This window comes from Ornithorhynchus anatinus, chromosome 21, assembly GCF_004115215.2.
Source record: "Ornithorhynchus anatinus isolate Pmale09 chromosome 21, mOrnAna1.pri.v4, whole genome shotgun sequence".
Taxonomy (NCBI): domain Eukaryota; kingdom Metazoa; phylum Chordata; class Mammalia; order Monotremata; family Ornithorhynchidae; genus Ornithorhynchus; species Ornithorhynchus anatinus.
In genome coordinates, this window is record NC_041748.1 from 20823426 (window position 1) to 20842740 (window position 19315).

A 19315-nucleotide genomic window follows, 5' to 3' on the forward strand; every position below is an offset into this window, starting at 1 on the left:
TCTCCAAAAGGAGCTTGCAAACTAATGGATTCAACCTCGCGGTATGCGGATAAGGCTAAATGGTCATGACTCAGATCTGGAATTTATTTAATGTCCGTGTCCCTCCCTAGACAGGCAGCTCCTTGAGGTCGGGGGACCTGTCAATTTGTTGCATTCTACTCTTCCAAGCGCTTGGTACAGTGCTCTGCCTACAATAAGCTCCACTGATTGACTCAGTCTTAGAATCAATTTTTACCCTCCTTTAGGGTCAACTTTAGGTCATGCCTACATTTACTGTTTGTTTCAACAGTTGGGGCGGCTCACTGTGAGAAGGAAAGCATTATGGGGGGAGAGGGGGCGGTAATAACAAGCTCTTTCTTCTTCTCCTCCTCCTCTCCAACTCCAAAGACGTGACTAGGAAATGGGTAGGTTTCTGAAATGGCTGTGTTACATTCAAAAGCCAGAATCTATTATTCTCTGACAATACTTTCCACAATATGTTACTCTAGCACTGATTTACGAGAAAACAGGTAGTTTTACATCTGAAACTTGGAAGTGTCCCAATAACGACGCTCTCAGGAAAGTTCCAGAGCATACCCGGTTTAACAGACTGAATGGAAATAATGTTATTAACAGAGTTTAATTAAGTTTGCTCACCATTCATGAGATCCAGGATGAAGCAGAGTTTATCAGGCGTGTGGAAGGCATAGGTCATACATACTATAAAGGGACAATCCTAAAGAAATGAAAAAGAAAATGGACTCAGACAACTATAACAGAGGCTGCTTCTTTCTGTTTCACTCGCTCCAAAAGTGGTTTAGAAAAATCGACTGCCGTTCGCAATATTAAAACTGCATTTTCCAAGCCACATCCCGTCGAACTTCTCAAACCCCAAATTCAAAGTATTTCCTTTTCTGGTGTACATTTTATCTTCTTTTGAGAACTTTGCTTCGGGCAAGGATCAGGCGCCACACACCAGTAGGCAATAGATGAGGCCAGATTTTCCCTTAAAAATTTATGCCAAGTTCTCTTTGTTAACTCATCTGTAAATTGAGGATTATGACTTTGAGTCCCATGTTGGACAAGGACTCTGTCCAATCTGATTAGCTACCCCGGCACTTAGTACAATACCCGGCACATATTATGTGGTTAACAAAAGCCATTGAAAAAACCAACCAACAAAAAAACCATTTACAACTTACACGAAAGAACTATGGGTTCTCTGAAGTGTGTGAATACATTGTTCTAAAATTTGGGCTTCTTTCAGAAAAATCCAGCTTCAAGTTGCACTTTTGCCTCACAGTATCTATTGCAAGTAATGTTTCAAGTAAGGTAAAGTGAGTGGGGGATAGGGCCTGAGTACCTCAGCCTTGATTTGCCAGGAAATGTTTGAAAGTACAAACTACGAAATACAACCTCCTATTGCTAGGTTCTTATAAAAGTGAGCCTTGGAAAATTCCACTTGGAAAGTAAATGAAAAATCTCCTATCAATCAGTCAATGGTATTTATTGAGTGTTTAGTAAGTGCATAGTAGACACCTTCCCTAAATCCTTCTTTCCTCTTCTCCACCTCTCTTTTGCACTGCCCTGACTTCCTCTCTTTATTCATTCCCACTCTCAGCCCCACAGCACTTAGGTCCATATCTGTCATTTATTTATTTATAGAGATGTCTGTTTCTCCCTCTAGACTGTAAACACGCTATGGGCAGGGAATGTGCCTGTTGTTATTTTGTACTCTCCTAAGGGCTTAGTGCAGTGTTCTGCACACAGTAAGTGCTCAACAAATACAAATGACTGACTGACTACAATACAACAGAGTTGGCAGACATACTTCCTGCCCATAACAAGCTTCCTATCCTGGCTAAACCTGAAAAAAGAAGGGGAGAGGAAATGAGGAGGAAAATGATATGTGTGTCAGGGTTGGGGGGGAAGACAGGAGGATAAAAGGGAAATACTAATAGTAACATTTGTTAAATGCTCACTATGTGCCAAACTCTATATTAAGTGCTGGGGTGCTTACAAGTAAATCGGGTTGGACATAGTCTCTTATCCCACATGGGGCTCATAGTCTTAATCCCCATTTTACAGAAGAGGGAACTGAGGCCCCGTGAAGTGACTTCTCCAAGGTCACAGAGCTGACAAGTGAAGGAGCTAGGATTAGAACCCAAGTCCTTCTGTCTCCCAGCCCCGTGCTCTCTCTATTAGGCTACGCTGTTTTTCTTCTGAAGTGATGAAGAGAAGAAAAATGAAGCAAAAAGGGCAGGGAGGAAGATGGTGGGTGGACAAAAGACTGGGAGCTCGTTGTGGACAGGGAATGTCACTATTTATTGTTGTATGATACTTTCCCAAGGATTTAGTACAGTGCTCTGCACACAATAAGCGCTTCTTAAATACGATTGATTGAATGAATGAAGGAATGGAGACTAAGGGACACTGGGGAAGGAGGAGGAAGAAGAAATGGCCCTGGCATGGGGCAAGGACAAAGACGATCCATCAATCAATGATAATGAGCGCTCACTATGTGTGCAGAGCACTGTACTCTATGCTTGGGAAAGTACAATGTGAGCGATTTGGCAGACACGATCCTACGTCCACAAGGAGTCTGCGGTCTACAGAGGGAGCCAGACACTGAAATAGATTTCAGGGAGGGGAAATGGTAAGGTAGAACACCGTTTACATAACTACCGTGCTACTGGCAGGAGTATCATAGAAATCCAACAATCGATCGTATTTATTGAGTACTAACTGTGCTCAGAGAAATGTATTAGGCACTTGGGACAGCACACTGTAACAATATAACAGAGTTGGTAGACGTGTTCCTTGCCCACCACAAGTTTACAGTCTAGAAGGGGAGGCAGATATTAATAGAAATAAACGGCTACGTACATGAGTGCTGTGGAAGGGGTGAATAAAGGGAGCCAATCGACCGAAGGAGAGGAAGTGGGAGGAGAGGAAAGGCGGGCTTAGTCAGGGAAGGCCTCTTGCAGGAGATGGGCCTTATTATTAACAAATAATGGTATTTGTTTAGTGCTTACTATGTGCCAAGCACTGGTACAAGGTCATCAGTCTTAATCCCCATTTTTCAGATGAGGTTCCTGAGGCACAGAGAAGCTAAGTGACTTGCCCAAAGTCACAAAGCTGACAAGTGGCAGAGCCGGGATTAAAACCCACGACCTCTGACTCTCCAGCCCATGCTCCGTCCACTGAGTCACGGTGCTTCTTCAATTAGGCTTTCAAGGTGGGGAGAGTCATTTTCTGCCAGATGTGAAAAAGGAGGAAGTTCTAGGCCAGAGACGGGACATAGGTGAGAGGTTTGTGGCATTGAAGAACAAAAGCTAACACTCGTAGTCGCAGAGGGACGCTGGGGCCTAGGGGAGAGACAGAATCCAGGGCAGGAGTCGAGAGACTCGAGTTCTAATATGAAGATGGAGCCAAGAATGGAGATCTCCAGGCTTGCCACTTGATTCCCCTAAAAGTCATGCACCAATTACCCTAAGAAGAAAATTGGCGTGGGAGGGAGTGAGGGCGGGAGAGAGGACAAACCCTGTTTTCTGGGGTACTTAATGCTGTATGAAAACGCAGACACACACACACACAAAAAAAACCCCAATTAAAAAAAAAACCCAATGCACACCCCAACTGCTCTCTGCTACTATTAGCCAATAAATCCAAATGAAAATGAAACGCAGGCTCTTCCATCTTTACTCTATCATCGGAAATCAGAGAGGGGGAGGAGGGGTGTGGAGATTATTCCCACGCAAACCACGCAACGCCTATTTGAACAGAGGAATTGTACGCCCAATTCACGTTGCCATGAACCGTTTCACAAAACATTTGCTAGGGTGTAACGATACACGAGAGCGGATCGTTAGACTTAAAATTAATTTCCATAAATCTTGTCCCCCAACCTAGCCGGGAAGCGGTTGCACATTATTGCCGCTGCGTTCTTCTTTTGGGCCGATTGAAATAGCGCAATGGTTTTATTGGGTTTGATATTTTTCTTCCCAAGTGCCAGAAATTTCCTGTCTTGGGATTGGTGGCTGAGTGATTAACTGGTACGGCTGTGTGTTTTAATGGGTTTTATGTAATTTGGCTCCGCGTTCCCTCTGAGTTTCAACGTTAATATCAAAACAGATCGTTCAGGTGAGCTCGACGGCGGCCGCTCTGGGATCGTGACAGACGGGGCGACTCAAAGCTAGAAGAATTAAGGCTCTGAGCTGAGAACTACTTTAAAACGTAAACATTATAGTCCAACGAGTTACGCTGGGTCTTCTCTAGTATTTTGACAGACGGGACACTTGAAAGTCAGAAAAATGACAGCCCTGAGTTAAGAATTATTCTAAATTCATCAGACATCTGACATGCAGTAGAACGCTTCAGCTTTCACATGTTTTCAGGACCCGGAAACTGGTATGGAGCTATTAACATGTCCGCCAAAAGAAGAGCCTCAGAATAACACTAGCTGCTCCTTTAACTTTTCTTGTAAATAAACAATATAAAGAATAATAATAATACACAATGGTATTTACTAAGCGCTTAGTATGTAACAAGCACTGCACTAAATGCTAGGGTAGATGCAAGGTAATCAAGTCTCACAAGATCGGGAAGGGCTAAAATTGTGCATCTTCAATCAATCGATGGCATTTATTAAGCGCTAACTTTGTGCTGAACATTCTCCCAAGCACACAGTATAGTGTTTCCCACTCAGTATGCACTCAAGAGATATCAGTGATGATGAACAACCTATCACATTTTACACAAATGCATGAAGTGTTAGTAACTGTAGTCTATGAAGTAGCACGGCACAGGGGATACAGCACAGGCCCGGGAGTCGAAAGGACCTGGGTTCTAACCCCGGCTCTGCCCTTGCCCGCTATATGACCTTGGGCAAGTCACTTCACTGTGCCTCAGTCACCTTCTCTGTAAAATAGGGATGAAGCCTGTGAGCCCCATGTGGAACAGGGATTGGGTCCAACCTGATTAACTTGTCTCTTCCTCAGCACTTAATACAGGGCCTGGCTCATGGTAAGCCTTTTACACTATCATAAAAAAAAGAAAATTAAGCACTTTATAATGGGCAGGGTCCCATGCTAAGAGACAGGAGAGAATACAGAGGTGAGAATTTGAAATGGTCCCTATCGCAGAAAGGGGTCACAGTCTTAGAACACAAGGGGAATCAGGGGGCTAGAACTATGGAGATTTAGAATACGAGTTCACCATTCGCTGGAAATATTCATTTAATCGTATTTATTGAGTGCTTAATGTGTGCAGAGCACTCTATGAAGCGCTTAGAACTGGGAAGCAGTGTGGTCTAGTGGATAGAGCCCAGGACTGGGAATTCAGAAGAATCTCGGTCCTAAACCTGCCTTCGCCACTTGCCTGCGATGTGACCTTGGGCAAGTCACTGAATTTCTCTGGGCCTCAGTTCCTTCATCTGTCAAATGAGAATTAAATCCTTCTCCTGCCTACGTAGATTGTGAGTCTCAGGCAGAACAGGGACTGTGTCCAAGCGCATAACTTCACATATACCCCAGTGCTTTAAACAGTGCTTGGCACACATTCATTCATTCATTCATTCAATAGCATTTATTGAGCGCTTACTATGTGCAGAGCACTGTACTAAGCACTTGGAATGTACAAATCGGCAACAGATAGAGACAGTCCCTGCCCACTGACGGGCTTACAGTCTCCACAACGATGACAACAATAATAATGATAAAAAAATTATTATGTAATGATGGAATTTGTTAAGCGCTTACTCTGTGACAAGCACTGCTCTAATCGCTGGGGTAGTTAAAAGCTAATCAGGTTAAATGAATGAATATAGTGATAAAGACTGATTTTAGGCTATATAACAGGGTTATACTCCTCTCAGGATGGGTACGTGGATTGTCCAGTGCTCCACCAGTCTCGGCTACGGGAGGGAGCATCAAGCAGAGGCCTGTCCATGCCATTCCTAGCTTGGGCAGTGGCTGGAGAGTGGAAGGCAACCCGCTACAAGTTAAAACTCTGCTGAGCTGGGCAGCAGCGGCACGAAAGAGAGTAGAGGGCAGAGACTCAAGGTTACTACTGCACGGAAAGAGGCAGTGGTAAACCATTTTCGCATTTGACCCAGAAAATTCCCGGGACAAAACACCAGAATGAATGCAGATGGAGATGGGGCATTCTGGGAGAGATGTGTCCATGGAGTAATAATAATAATAACAGTGTTGGTATTTGTTAAGCACTTACTATGTGCAGAGCACTGTTCTAAGTGCTGGTAGATACAGGGTAATCAGGTTGTCCCACGTGAGGCTCACAGTCTTAATCCCCATTTTACAGATGAGGGAACTGAGGCAGAGAGAAGTGAAGTGACTTGCCCACAGTCACACAGCTAACAAGTGGCAGAGCCGGGATTCGAACCCATGATCTCTGACTCCCAAGCCCGTGCTTTTTCCACTGAGGCACACTGCTTCCCCCACTAGGGGTCAGAGATGACTTGACAGTATAAGACAAGACAGTGGAGTTATAGTTTATCAGAGCTTGAGGATAAGTCATCAGGACAACACTGATTCTAAAGGCCCAGCTTCAACTTGCTTTACACAAAATAATTTTGGGAGGAAGCAATGTGACCTAGTGGACAGAACCACTACTGAGAGCTCACCTCCTCCAAGAGGCCTTCCCAGACTGAGCTTCCCCTTTTCCCTCTGCTCCCCCTTCACCTCCCCTCAGCTAAGCCCCCTTTCCCTCCCTTTCCCTCTGCCCCTCCCCCTCAGCACTGTGCTCATCTGTATATATTTTTATTCCCCTATTTATTTTGTTAATGAGGTGTCCATCCCCTTGATTCTATTTATCGTGATTTAGTTGTCTTGTTTTTGTCCGTCTGTCTCCCCCGATTAGACTGTAAGCCCGTCAGTGGGCAGGGATGGTCTGTATCCTTTGCCAAATTGTACATTCCAAGCGCTTAGTACAGTGCTCTGCACATAGTAAGCACTCAACAAATAATACTGAATGAATCAATGAATGAACCCGGGACTGGGAGTCAGAGGGTCCCGGACTCTAATCCTGGCTCCACCCTTTGTCTGCTGTGTGACCTCAGGCAAGTCCCTTAACGTCTTTGTGCCTCAGGTAACTCACCTGCAAAATGGGATTAAGACTGTGAACCCCTTAAGGGACATGGACTATGTCCAAACTGATTAGCTTGCATCTACCCCAGAGCTCAGTACAGTGCCTGGCATGTAGTGAGACTTAACAAATACCATTAAAAAACAAAAATCATTAAGACGGCAGATTCTAGCACTAAGTGACAAATACTGATATTAAAACAGACACTTCTCTTTTACACTGGACTTGAATGAACCTAAAGGCTATCAAAGAAAAGCCACATGAAAAGGATATCCTTTTTAAAAAGCCAAAATATGGACTGAAACTGTATTTACATTTCTTCTGAAGTACTTCTCTGCAAAAGATCAATAGTTGCATTGACAACGGAAGTCTTCAGGCCCATAATGGAGTTCAATGAAAACTGAGAACAATTCCCATTAACAGCAAGTATGGCTGAAAATCAAATGTCCCAGTGGAGCTTATCAAACAGCAATCCGAGCCCAATTTAATGCCCGCTTCATAATTACTCCATAGTAAGCGCTTAACAGATACTCTCATTATGAAATAAATGAAAAGATATAGATTGAGATCTTTTTCACCAACGGACTAGCTTACACAGTTTCCAAAGTTGAGAAGCACCGTGGCCTCATAGAAGGAGCTCAGGCCTGGGGGTCAGAGGACCTGGGTTCAAATCCCGGCTCTGTCAATTGCTTCCTGTGTGACCTTGGATGAGTCATAACTTCTTTGGGCCTCGGTTACCTCGTCTGTAAAACGAGCCTTAAATCCTCCTCCCTCCAACATAGACTGTGAGCCCCAAGGGGGACAGGGACCGTGTCCAACCTGATACACTTGTATCTGCCTCAGTGCTTAGAACAGTGCTTGGCACATAGTAAGCCCTTAAACGAATACCATTAAAAAAGTGGTAAGATAGGGGAATCGATCCAGAAATGGGGGAACGATAATTGATCAATCATATTTTCTGAATCGCTTCTGTGCATTCAGCACTGAAGAAGATGCGGTTCCCTCAAGGAGATGACAATCTAATGGGGGAGGCGGACATCATCATCCTCTGGTCTCTAAACTCCTTATGAGCAGGAATTGTCTCTACTTTCTCTTTTGTCTTGTCCCAAGGGCTTAGAAGAGTGCTCTGCACACCCTAAGTGCTCGATAAATACCATCGATGGATTCATTTTCAGATAGGAGAAAGAAGGGGAAGATGGTCAGATGGCTAAATAAGTGCTTGAAGCAAATCGTAAAGGGTCACAGAAGCAGCATGGCCTAGGGGATAGAGCCCGGGCCTGCGAGTCAGAAGGACCTGGGTACTGGTCCCTGCTCTGCCACTTGTCTGCTGTGTGACCTTGTGCAGATCACTTCACTTCTCTGGGCCTCAGTGGCCTCAACTGTACAATGGGATTGAGATTGTGAGCTCCATGTGGAACAGGGACCGTGTCCAACCTGGTTCATTTCTATCTCCCCCAGTGCTTGGAACAGTGTTTGACGCATAGTGAGCGCTTAACAAGTACCACCACTATTATTATTAGAACTGTCCTTGGCACATAGTAAGCCCTTAAACGAATAACATAAAAAAGTGCTAAGATAGGGGTATTGATCCAGAAATGGGGGAAAGATAATTGATCAATCATATTTTCTGAATCACTTCAGTCACTGAAGAAGACGTGGTTCCCTCAAGGAGATAACAATCTAATGGGGGAGGCAGACAGGTAACCGGGGAAGGCGCAAATGCAGAGATAGTTGTTGGGAAGACAGGTTGTGCAGAAATGCTTCCTAGTGGGGAGGGCAGGGAACGTATCCGCTAATTCTGTTATATTGCACTCTCTGAAGTGCTTGGTACAGTGCTCTGCGCATAGTAAGCCCTCAATAAATATCACTGATTAACAGATTGAGGGATTTCAGATGGGCTTTCAAGATGGGGAGAGCTGCGGTCTGATGGATTTGAAGGGGAAAGAAGTTCCAGGCAGCAGAAGCGGGAATAACCTAACCGCGGATATTATTCTTCTATGATTTCTGTCACGGTCCAACCCATTTTAATTGTCAGAAACAGTGACTTGAAGCATATTAATGACTGCTGCAAAACTAAAATCAAAGCAGCAGAGAAACTGACTAGAGAAACTGACTAGACGAAAAGCAAAACTCTCAACCCGACTGTTGGTAAATGAAGCCGCACAGGAATCCTGAGAGCAGGGACATTTCTCTTAACCCCCTTCCCCTTGGGGCATCTCGGCACCAAGCTGGGTGCTTTTTTTTTTTTCTGCACGATGAATTGACTTTCACTTTTTGTATCATTTCCCTCCAACTTCAATAAACTGGTTCTTCTTGACATAACGTTTAGTTTTAAAATACCCAATCTTGTATTTCATCAAAAGTTCTGGGTTGTTTTTTTTCCCATAAGTGTAGTAGCAAATGGATAATTTGGTTTACATGAATTATGTTGCTAGGGTACTCATTTGTCCTCTAATACTCACTCCATAAAATACTTGTATAATGGATCTCTCCCTCCCTTGTCAATTGGAAGGAAATAAACCATTCAGAAATGATTTTAGTAGCAAAGAAAGAAAAGGGAAGCAGTATGGCCTAGAAAGAGTATAGGCCTGGGAATCAGGAGACCGGGGTTCTCGCCTCATCTCCGGCACTTGTTCGCTGTGTGAGCCTGGCAAAATCACTTAACCTCTCGGTGCCTCCGTTTCCTCATCTGTAAAATGAGGATTAAATCCTACTCCCTCCTACTTAGACTAGGAGCCCCATGTGGGACATGGACTGTGTCCACCCTGACTAGCTTGTCTACACGCCAGTGCTGAGAACAGTGCTTGCACATAGTAAGTGCTTACAAAATACCATAAGAAAAAAGAATCGTTCATATACTTACTCCTGTGCTGACAAGGGACAGCATTATCCTTTCATTTAAGGCTAAAGTTTCTCCTTGTTTCATCTTGATCCTCTTCTTATCTAAACATTTCATCGCATACCTGGTAAGACAAATAATTTCTAAATTACCTGCTCCAGAAGCAGCTCTTTAGACTACTTTAACAAACGCAAACAGTTCTGAGTCCAAGCTGTAGATATTTAAGTCACGGCTGTGAGCAGGGAAAATGGCTACCAACTCTGTTCTTTGGCATTCAACCAATCACTCAGTATAGTGCTCGGCGTACATTAAGTGCTCAATAAATGCCACTGACTGATGTGGGCAAGGGAATGTGTCCACCAACTCTGTACTGTACTCTCCCAAGTCTTCATCACAGTGCTCTGCATATGGTAAGCACTCAATAGAGAAGCAGCGTGGCTCAGTGGAAAGAGCCTGGGCTTCGGAGTCAGAGGTCATGGGTTCGACTCCCGGCTCTGCCACTTGTCAGCTGAGTGACTGTGGGCAAGTCACTTAACTTCTCTGTGCCTCAGTTACCTCATCTGCAAAATGGGGATTAACTGTGAGCCTCACGTGGGACAACCTGATTACCCTGTATCTACCCCAGCGCTGAGAACAGTGCTCTGCACAGAGTAAGCGCTTAACAAATACCACCATTATTATTATAAGTCCCACTGATAGATTGATTAAGTGGTCTAAAATGGCTATCAATGCCAATTTTATCTCGTCTGGACTCTATTAAAAAAAAATATCTGGACTCAAGACAAACCAGACATTACTTTGGACACAGACTTGCCTCACCCTCTCATTCTGAGAAATATATTTTTTTATGGCACTCTCCTTGAAGGGATGGGCTGAGCTGAAGTTCAATCTATCAGTGGTACTTATCAAACGATTACAGTGGGCCGGACACTAAACATTTGGGAGAAGACAATGTAACAGAATTGGTAGACAAGTCCCCTGCCTCCAACGAGCTTACAGTCTAGTGGATGAGAAAAAGGTATCGGGGCTTCTTGTGGACTTCAAGCAATAACCTGCAAAGGGGTACCACTGTTTAGAAAGTAAAATTCGTACTGTGATTAAAAAGAAAAGTCCTTCGAGTGACACTACTGGATGGGTGGTGGTTGTTTTTTTTTTACAAAGTGTTGTATGAAATTTAGGAATTTTGGAAAGGGCATCGCCAAAGGCAGAGAATGGTATTAAGGAATGGGTCAAAGGAAAGGACTCTAGAGAAGAGAACTCATCAGGGTGAATAAAACAATCTTCACAGGCTCAGAATTTCTGGTCTCCAGCAAAGCATGGGCCATACAGGAGAACCTAGGCTGGCCCACTGGGGCCATTTGCATTGCCAGCCAGCTAGGCACGCTCCAGGTCCCTACTGCCAGCCGGACAAACGTTGGTATAAATTCGAGAAGATTTAGGAAGCAGCCGGGTCGGCTAGAAAGGCTCTGCAAAACTTTCCAGGGCTTTGAGCCTAAGGAGTGAACGTACGGTACCTTCAATTCCAAGTTCCAGAGCCCCCGGGGGCTTTTAAAAGCACTCAGAAAAAGGCCAAAAAATGAACTGACTCTCCTTGGCTGCCTGGGAAGTAATAATTATGATAGTTATGATATTGGTTAAGCGCTACGTGCCAGGCACTATACTAAGTGCTGGGGTGGATACAAGGTAATCAGAATGAACGGCCTTCCCAGAAGTCATGCTGAACTCAAGCAAGTAATCCTAGGTATGTACTGAGCGCTTACTGTGTGCCGAGCACTGTCCACTGAACTTGAATGCTAAAAGAGAATTAGCTGTGTGACCTTGGGCAAGTCACTTCACTTCTCTGGCCCTCATTTACCTCGTCTGTAAAATGGGGATTGAGCCTGTGAGCCCCATGTGGGACAGGGACTGTGTCAAACTGAATTTCCTTGTTCCCACCCCAGCATTCAGTACAGTGCCTGGTGCATAGTAAGCAACTTAACACATACCATCATTATTAATTAGCAGACCCATTCCCTGCCCATAACGAGCACACATCTTTAGGGGAAAACAACGCTTCTTGACCGTTTGTCCTCAACTCCTCAACTTACACAACCTGCCTGGGCTGATTGCAACATCTGAACACTTCACTGGGTTCTCAGAGTGACCACAAAAGCGACCACATTTTCATCTTTTTCACACCGCCGGTTGGCTGCCTGTTCTGGCAAGAAATATGACTAATGCTTATCAGTTGGTCTAAAGAGTACATGTTTTATTTATTTGCATCGATGTCCTCTGCCCTAGATTGTGAGTTCGTTGTGGGCAGGGAATGCATCTGTACTGTTGTACTGTTCTCTCCCAAGCACTTAGTACAGTGCTCTGCATACAATGAGCACTCAATAAATACGACTGAATGAATAAAGTGGCAGAGAACGTGACCGATGCACTGAGCTGGAAAAGACGAGCCGCTTCAGGCCAGTCATTCATTCATTCACTCAATCTTTCAATCGTATTTATTGAGCGCTTACTGCATTCAGAGCGCTATACTAAGTACTTGGGTAAACAGGCATCAAGAAATCAGTACAAGTAAACGGGCAACAAAACAAATAAATAAAATGACAGATGTACACATTAAGTGCTGTGGAGCGGGTTGAGGGGGGAAGACCAAAGGGAGCCAATCAGGGTGACACAGAGAGGGAGTTGGAAATGAGGAAAAGTGGGGCTTAGTCAGGGAATAATAATAATAATAGTGGTTTATGTTAAGCGCTTTCTACATGCCAGAAGTGCTGGGGTGGACACAAGTAAGTTGGTTGGACACAGTCCCTGTCCCACAGGGGGCTCCCAGTCTCAATCCCCGTTTTATAAATGAGGTAACTGAGGCCCAGGGAAGTGAGGTGACTTGCCCAAGGTCACACAGCAGACGAGTGGAGATCTGGGATTAGAATCCATGACCTGACTCCCAGGCCCGTGCTCTATCCACTGCGCCATGCTGCTCCCCAGGGAAGGCCTCTTGGAGGAGTTGGACCTTCGATAAGGCTTTGAAGGCCGGGGGAGAGTCATTGTTGGATTTGGGGAGAGTCACTGTTGTTGCCCAAGCTCACACAACAGACAAGGGGCGGAGCTTCATTTGTCTTCGGCTTTATACTCCCAAAAGAAGCAAGTAAGAGAGGCTTACATTTTCCCAGTGTCTGCCTTTCTGCAACCGTAGACCTCGCCAAATCCTCCTCGTCCGATAATTCTGTGTACGCTGAAGTCATTCATGGTCAACTGCAAATTAAAAAGACAGTTATGTCAGTTTTTCTAAAAATGACAGTCCCCTTTTCTTCCCGTGGTATTTATTAAGCGCTTACTATGTGCCAGGCACCGTACTTATTTATTGAGCGCTTATGTTGTGGAAAGCACTGTGCTAAGGGCTTGGGAGGGTACGGTATAACAATAAACAGACAAAATTCCCTGCCCACAGTGAGCTTTAGTTTTCTCAGCTGTAAAATGGGGATTCGAGCCTGCTCTCTCCTACTTAGACTGTGAACCCCAAATGGGACGGGGACTGTGTCCAACTTGAACTACCCCAGTGCTTAGAACAATGCTTGACGAATAATAAGTGCTTAATGCTGCCATAAAAAAACAGGTTGTCATAATGATAGTATTAAAGCATTGCACGGATACGAGATCATTCACAGTCTATCTCATCTGGGGCTCACGGCCTAATTTATTATTTCCGTTTTACCAAAGCCCAGTGAGGTTAAGTGACTTGTCCAAGGTCACAGAATGTTGGTATTTGTTAAGCGCTTACTATGTGCCGAGCACTGTTCTAAGCGCTGGGGTAGACATAGGGGAATCAGGTTGTCCCACGTGGGGCTCACAGTCTTAATCCCCATTTTACAGATGAGGGAACTGAGGCACAGAGAAGTTAAGTGACTTGCCCACAGTCACACAGCCGACAAGTGGCAGAGCTGGGATTCGAACTCATGAGCCCTGACTCCAAAGCCCGTGCTCTTTCCACTGAGCCACGCTGCTTCTCAATGGACCAGAGGTAGAGTCTGTACTTAAACCCAGGCCTTCTGACTTGCGTTCTAGCCCATTTTTCACTAGACATCTCTTTTGAGGCAGGCATTAAAGAGATTTTTTTTGTGTCAGTCTGTCAATCGTGTTTATTGAGCACTTCTTGTGTGATGAGCACTGTACTAAGCACTTGGGAGAGTACAATACAACAACGAATAGACACATTCCCTCCCCACAGTGAGCTTACAGTCTAGGGGTGTGTGTGTGTACATGTGTGTTAAGTACTATGTGTCAAGCAATATTCCAGAAGCTAGGGTAGATACAAGAGTTTATCGGGCTGGACACAAGGGGCTCACAGTCTAAGTAGGAAGGAGAATGGGCTTTTGGAATGTCACCTTCCTCTTCTTCATCTACAACGCCTGGACATAAGTATTCTAATATTATGAAACTCAAGATGTTTTGGAACGGGTAAGACCTCAGAACACCCACACTATTTCACACTAGATGCTCTGCACCTAGTAAACGCTCAAAAAATGCCATCGATGGACCGATCAAGCCGTTCTTTCGATTCTGAAATGAGCTGATTGCAACGATATGCTGAGCAAGATTTGTTTTCAAGTTTCCCTCTGCCACATAGCAGATCTTCTGAGAGAACCTCACGGCTGACGTAAGATCAAAACTTCTTAAAGACACCTGCTCTTTCATCTTTCAGTAATGGCAAACCTAACAAATGTCACACCTCCTCCGTTCGATTTCTGGAGACCGCTTCTTCTGAAAAATCAACAATGTTGCTTCCAGACCAACGGAATGTGCTTGTAAAAAGATCTCGTTGGGTTTAAGTTCATGACAGCATCATGTGGGACAGGGACTGGGTCCAACCTAATTTAACTTGTGCCAACCTTGGGGCTTAGAACAGTGCCTGACACATAGGAAAGGCTTAAAAAATAAAACAATAACAATAATAATAATACTCTGCACGGCTAAGTGGCTAGAGCCTGGGCCCGGGATTCAAAAAGACCTGGTTTCTAAGCCCGGCTCCGCCACTTGTCTGCTGTGGGACCTGGGGCAAGCCACTTCACTTCTCTGGGCTCCAGTTACTTCATCTGTAAAATGGGGATTGAGACTGTGAGCCTCATGTGGAACAGGGACTGGGCCCAACCCAATTTGCTTGTATCCACCCCAGTGCGTAGTACAGTGCCTGGCACATAGTAAGCATTCAACAAATACCACAATTATTCTCTTATTATCATTCGCTACACTTTATTTTCACCCCACCCTGAGCCTCATGGCACTTATGTCTGTAGCTGTCACTATTTTCATGGCCATCTCCCCCTCTAGATTGTAAGCTCCATGTGGACAGGGAACGTCTGCCGATTCTGCTATACTTTACTCTCCCAAGTGCTTGGTAAGCTCATTGTGAGCAAGCAATGTATCTGTTTTTTATTATTATATGGTACTCTCCCAAGTGCTTAGTACAGTGCCCTGTGCAGAGTAAGCGCTCAATAAATACAGTTGAATGAATACAGTGCTCTGCACACAGTAAGCGCTCTATAAATATATCTGACTGATCTCCTCAAAGGGGTGTGTTGGGGAGGAGTAGGCGGCAGTGTTCAATCCCAGTGCTCAAAAAGTGATTCTCTAATTGCAGCAGATGCAAAAGTTGTTGGGAAGGGAGGTTTTCAACCTATGAAAAGTTTTGCCCTCGTGGAAGATCTCTGGGCTATAAGACAGGCATTCGTTCCTTCCGTTTGCTTTTCCTGACGATGCATTTTACTGAAATATCATTTCCAAAACACACTGAGGCCTGTCTAAATCATTGTGACAATGACTGGGAATGTGAAGATCAGACTTTCATATCGAAAAGCACTAGAAATGATATCCGTTCAATCAACATCTGATGATTATCACCACCAGAGTTCACCCCCAGAAATGACTACTTTTCTGACGAGGCTATCCCCAGAGGAAATGATTTTTCAATAAACATCAGCTTGATTACTTACGTGAATATTTAGCTCTACATTTTTCCACTGACAAAATCTAGTAAACTTGTCACTAAAAGAGAAGAAAATTAAAAGCATGAACTACGGGTTAGAACGGATTTGAACGGGAACTTTTAAAAGACTTCTAGCACACTGACAGAACTAAAGGGGACCTTTTCAAAACACTTGGTATCTTTTCTTCCAACAGAGTTTTGGCTGATCACCGGGGCGAGATGGCCTGGGCTTTCACGGTGCCCAGTGCCCAACCAAACCGATACTCCACTCTCCAATCACAAGGACATCGAGAGGAGAAAAGCTTTCTGCAAAACGGTGCGGACTCGCCAACCAGAATTCTGGGTTAGGGTTAATCTACGGCTACTCCAGGCTGAACCAGCTCTGAAATGCGGTTAAACTATCCCCTCTGTATATATATTGTGGTCTTTGTTAGGTGCTTACTATGTGCGAGGCACTGAACTAAGCGATGGAGTGGATACGAGCAAATCCGTTTGGGCACAGTCCCTTTCCCTCATGGAGATGACAGTCTTAATCCCCATTTTCCAGATGAGGGAACTGAGGCCCAAAGAAGTGAAGTGACTTGCCCAAGGCCACCCAAAAGACAAGTGGCGGGGCTGGGATTAGAACCCAGGACCTTCTGACTTCTGGGCCCCAGCTTCATGCACACTGAGCACCTGGGCATTGATGAAGCCCACGTAAGCGCCTTGTGGGCAGGCAAGCATATCTCCCAATTCTACTCCACTGTGTTCTCCCAAGCGCTCAGTAATATTGTTCTGTTCAATTCCATGATCAAAATCACTTTTGGAGAAAGAAGCAGCTCTGCCTCAAAGAACTGGCCCAACCACAACTCCAAGGTGCCTTATGAATGCAAATAGATTTCCCAGGCATTTTAAATTAATGAAGTCCTGCAAGTGCTTAAGATTGGTTCTCACAGGGCAGTTACTGAATAACCTGGAGAAGCAGCATGGCCTTGCGGAAAGAGCCAGGGCCTGGGAGTCAGAGGATTGGGTTCTAACCCCGACTCCGCCACTTGCCTGCTGTTTGACCTACGGCAAGTCGCTTCGCTTCTCTGGGCCTCCGTTCCCTCCTTGGCAAAATGGGGATCCAATACCTGCTCTCCCCTCTATTTAGACTGCGAGCCCCATGTGGGATTGGTGATCCTGTATCTACTCCAGCACTGAGTACAGCACTTGACACATAGTAAGTGTTTAACAAATTCCATGGTTATTCACTTCCCGCTCCCTGGGTCCCAAGATAGAATTTCCAGGAGTTTTCTCCACAGAACAGAATGGCTTTTAAAGAAAGTTCTTGGCCCAGGATAATTTATCTCATCTGTAAACTCCTCCTCCAAGCTTCCTGTGGGCAGGGATTGTGTCTACCTAGTCTACTGTAATTAACTCCCCCAGGTGCTTAGTACAGTGCTCTGCAATCAACCATATTTACTGAGAGCTTACCGCATGCAGAGCACTGGTCTAAATGGTTGGGAGAGTACAACACAAAAGAGTTGGTAGACAAGTCCCTCGCATATGCTAAGCACTTACCAACCAAATTCACTTGTAATCCTCCCCAGCACTTAGAACAGTGCCTGGCATATAGTAAGCACATAACAAAACCCACAGTTATTATTATTATTAAATACCAATGTCTGAATTCCTCATGTTGAAGGGAAAGTCAGAAGGTAATGTTTCATTAACAGTGTTACCGGGATTGGGACTTTAATCAAGACAAATTTAGAATATTCAGATACTGAGAGACTGTAGTTTGTTCTGCATTCTAATGCCATTCAACATGACAAACCTGCTAAATTTAGAGCCGCTTCAAAAGGATACCTTCCCATGAGTACCTCCAAGACCTAAGATCACAGACAATCAAGCTTAACACATGGAGAACCTCAAATCCTATTATGCTGCTAAGTGACGTCTACTTGAATATGTAAATGTCCGTACCTCTCCATAAATTTTTGGAATATTTTGCCCCGGAGACTATTGCAAATTTCTTCAATGTATGGCTGGAAAGGACGAGAAAAAAAACACCACTCTGTTGAAAGCGAGAAATGCTAAAATACAAACGTTAATACGAGTCAGTGAAGACAATAATGTGAAGCATTAGCCTTACTGAAGAAAACCCCTCAGAGTCAGAAACTGAAAGCCAAAGGAAACCAAAGGGCAAACGCACAAACTCTAAATCAGTAGCAGGAGTTTTGTTTTCCTGTTTTTAAGGTATTTGTTAAGTACTTACTCTCTGCTAGGCACCCTTCTAAGTGCTGGAATAGATACAAGGCAATCAGCTTGACACTTGACACTTGACACTTGACACTCACAGTCTTAAACCCCACTTTCCAGATGAATTAACTGAAGTTCAAGGAAGTCAAGTGACTTGCCCAAGGTCACACAGCAGACAAGTGGCGGAGCCAGGAACTAGAACCCAGGTCCTACTGACTCTCAGGCCCGGGCTCTATCCACTAGGCCACGCTGCTCCTCTGTTTGACTCCACCAGATCTAGTCAGTTTTCTTGCTGCTTCATTTCCTCTCCTCCTCCTCCCTTCCGCGTCACCCTTGTGCTTGGATTTGGACCCTTTATTCGATCCTTCCCCAGCCCCACAGCACTTACATCCAGATCCATAATTCATTTATATTAATGTGTCTCCCTTTCAATCAATCAGTGGCATTTTTGAGTGCTTACTGTGTGCAGAGTAGTGTACTAAGTGCTTGGGAGAGTACAACACCACAGTCTATAACAATGTGGGCAGGGAACGTGTCTTACCAACTCTGATACACTATCCTCTCCCAAGCGCTTAGTACAGCACTCAGTAAATATCATGAATTGACTGATTGAAGCTGTGCAGCCCAAAGGCAATCGCTCTCTCCCCACCTTCAAAGCCCTTATTAAAAGCACACCTCCTCCAAGAGGCCTTCCCAGATTAAGCCCTCTTTTCTCCTACTCTCTCTCCCTCTGCATCACCCTTGCGATGGATTTGTTCCCTTTATTCACCCCACTTTAAGTCACACAGCACTTAGGTTTATATACGTAATTTATTTATATTAATGTCCATCTCCCCTTCTAGAGTGTAAGCTCACAGTGAGCAGGGAACGTGTCTACCAAATCTGTAATATTGGACTCTCCCAAGTGCTTAGTCCAGTGCTCTGTACACTGTAAACGCTCAATAAATTCCACTGATTGACTGACAATAATACTAATAATAATTATGGCATTTGTTAAGCACTTACTATGTACCAAGCACTGTTCTAAGCAGTAGGGTTGGTACGAGTTAATCAGGTCGGACAAAGTCTCTGTCCCACGTGGGGCTCGCAGTCTTAAACGCCATTTTACAGATGATGGAACTGAGGCCCAAAGAAGTTAAGTGACTTGCCCAAGGTCACACAGCAGACAAGTGGCAGAGCCGGGATTAGAACCCACAACC

At 44.6% G+C, this 19315-nt stretch overlaps 1 protein-coding gene across 2 annotated transcripts in view; it reads right to left on the reverse strand.

The window, feature by feature from the left end:
* GRK3 (G protein-coupled receptor kinase 3) overlaps window positions 1-19315 on the reverse strand; it is a 148843-nt gene that overhangs the window by 45910 nt on the left and 83618 nt on the right. For both annotated transcript variants that reach the window (XM_029049390.2, XM_029049393.2), the window contains 5 exons: window positions 17841-17902; window positions 15901-15952; window positions 13074-13165; window positions 9947-10046; window positions 637-715 (listed from right to left, as the gene is read on the reverse strand). In XM_029049390.2, the coding sequence (XP_028905223.1) occupies window positions 637-715; window positions 9947-10046; window positions 13074-13165; window positions 15901-15952; window positions 17841-17902 (385 nt within the window). The remainder of the gene's footprint in view (window positions 1-636; window positions 716-9946; window positions 10047-13073; window positions 13166-15900; window positions 15953-17840; window positions 17903-19315) is intronic.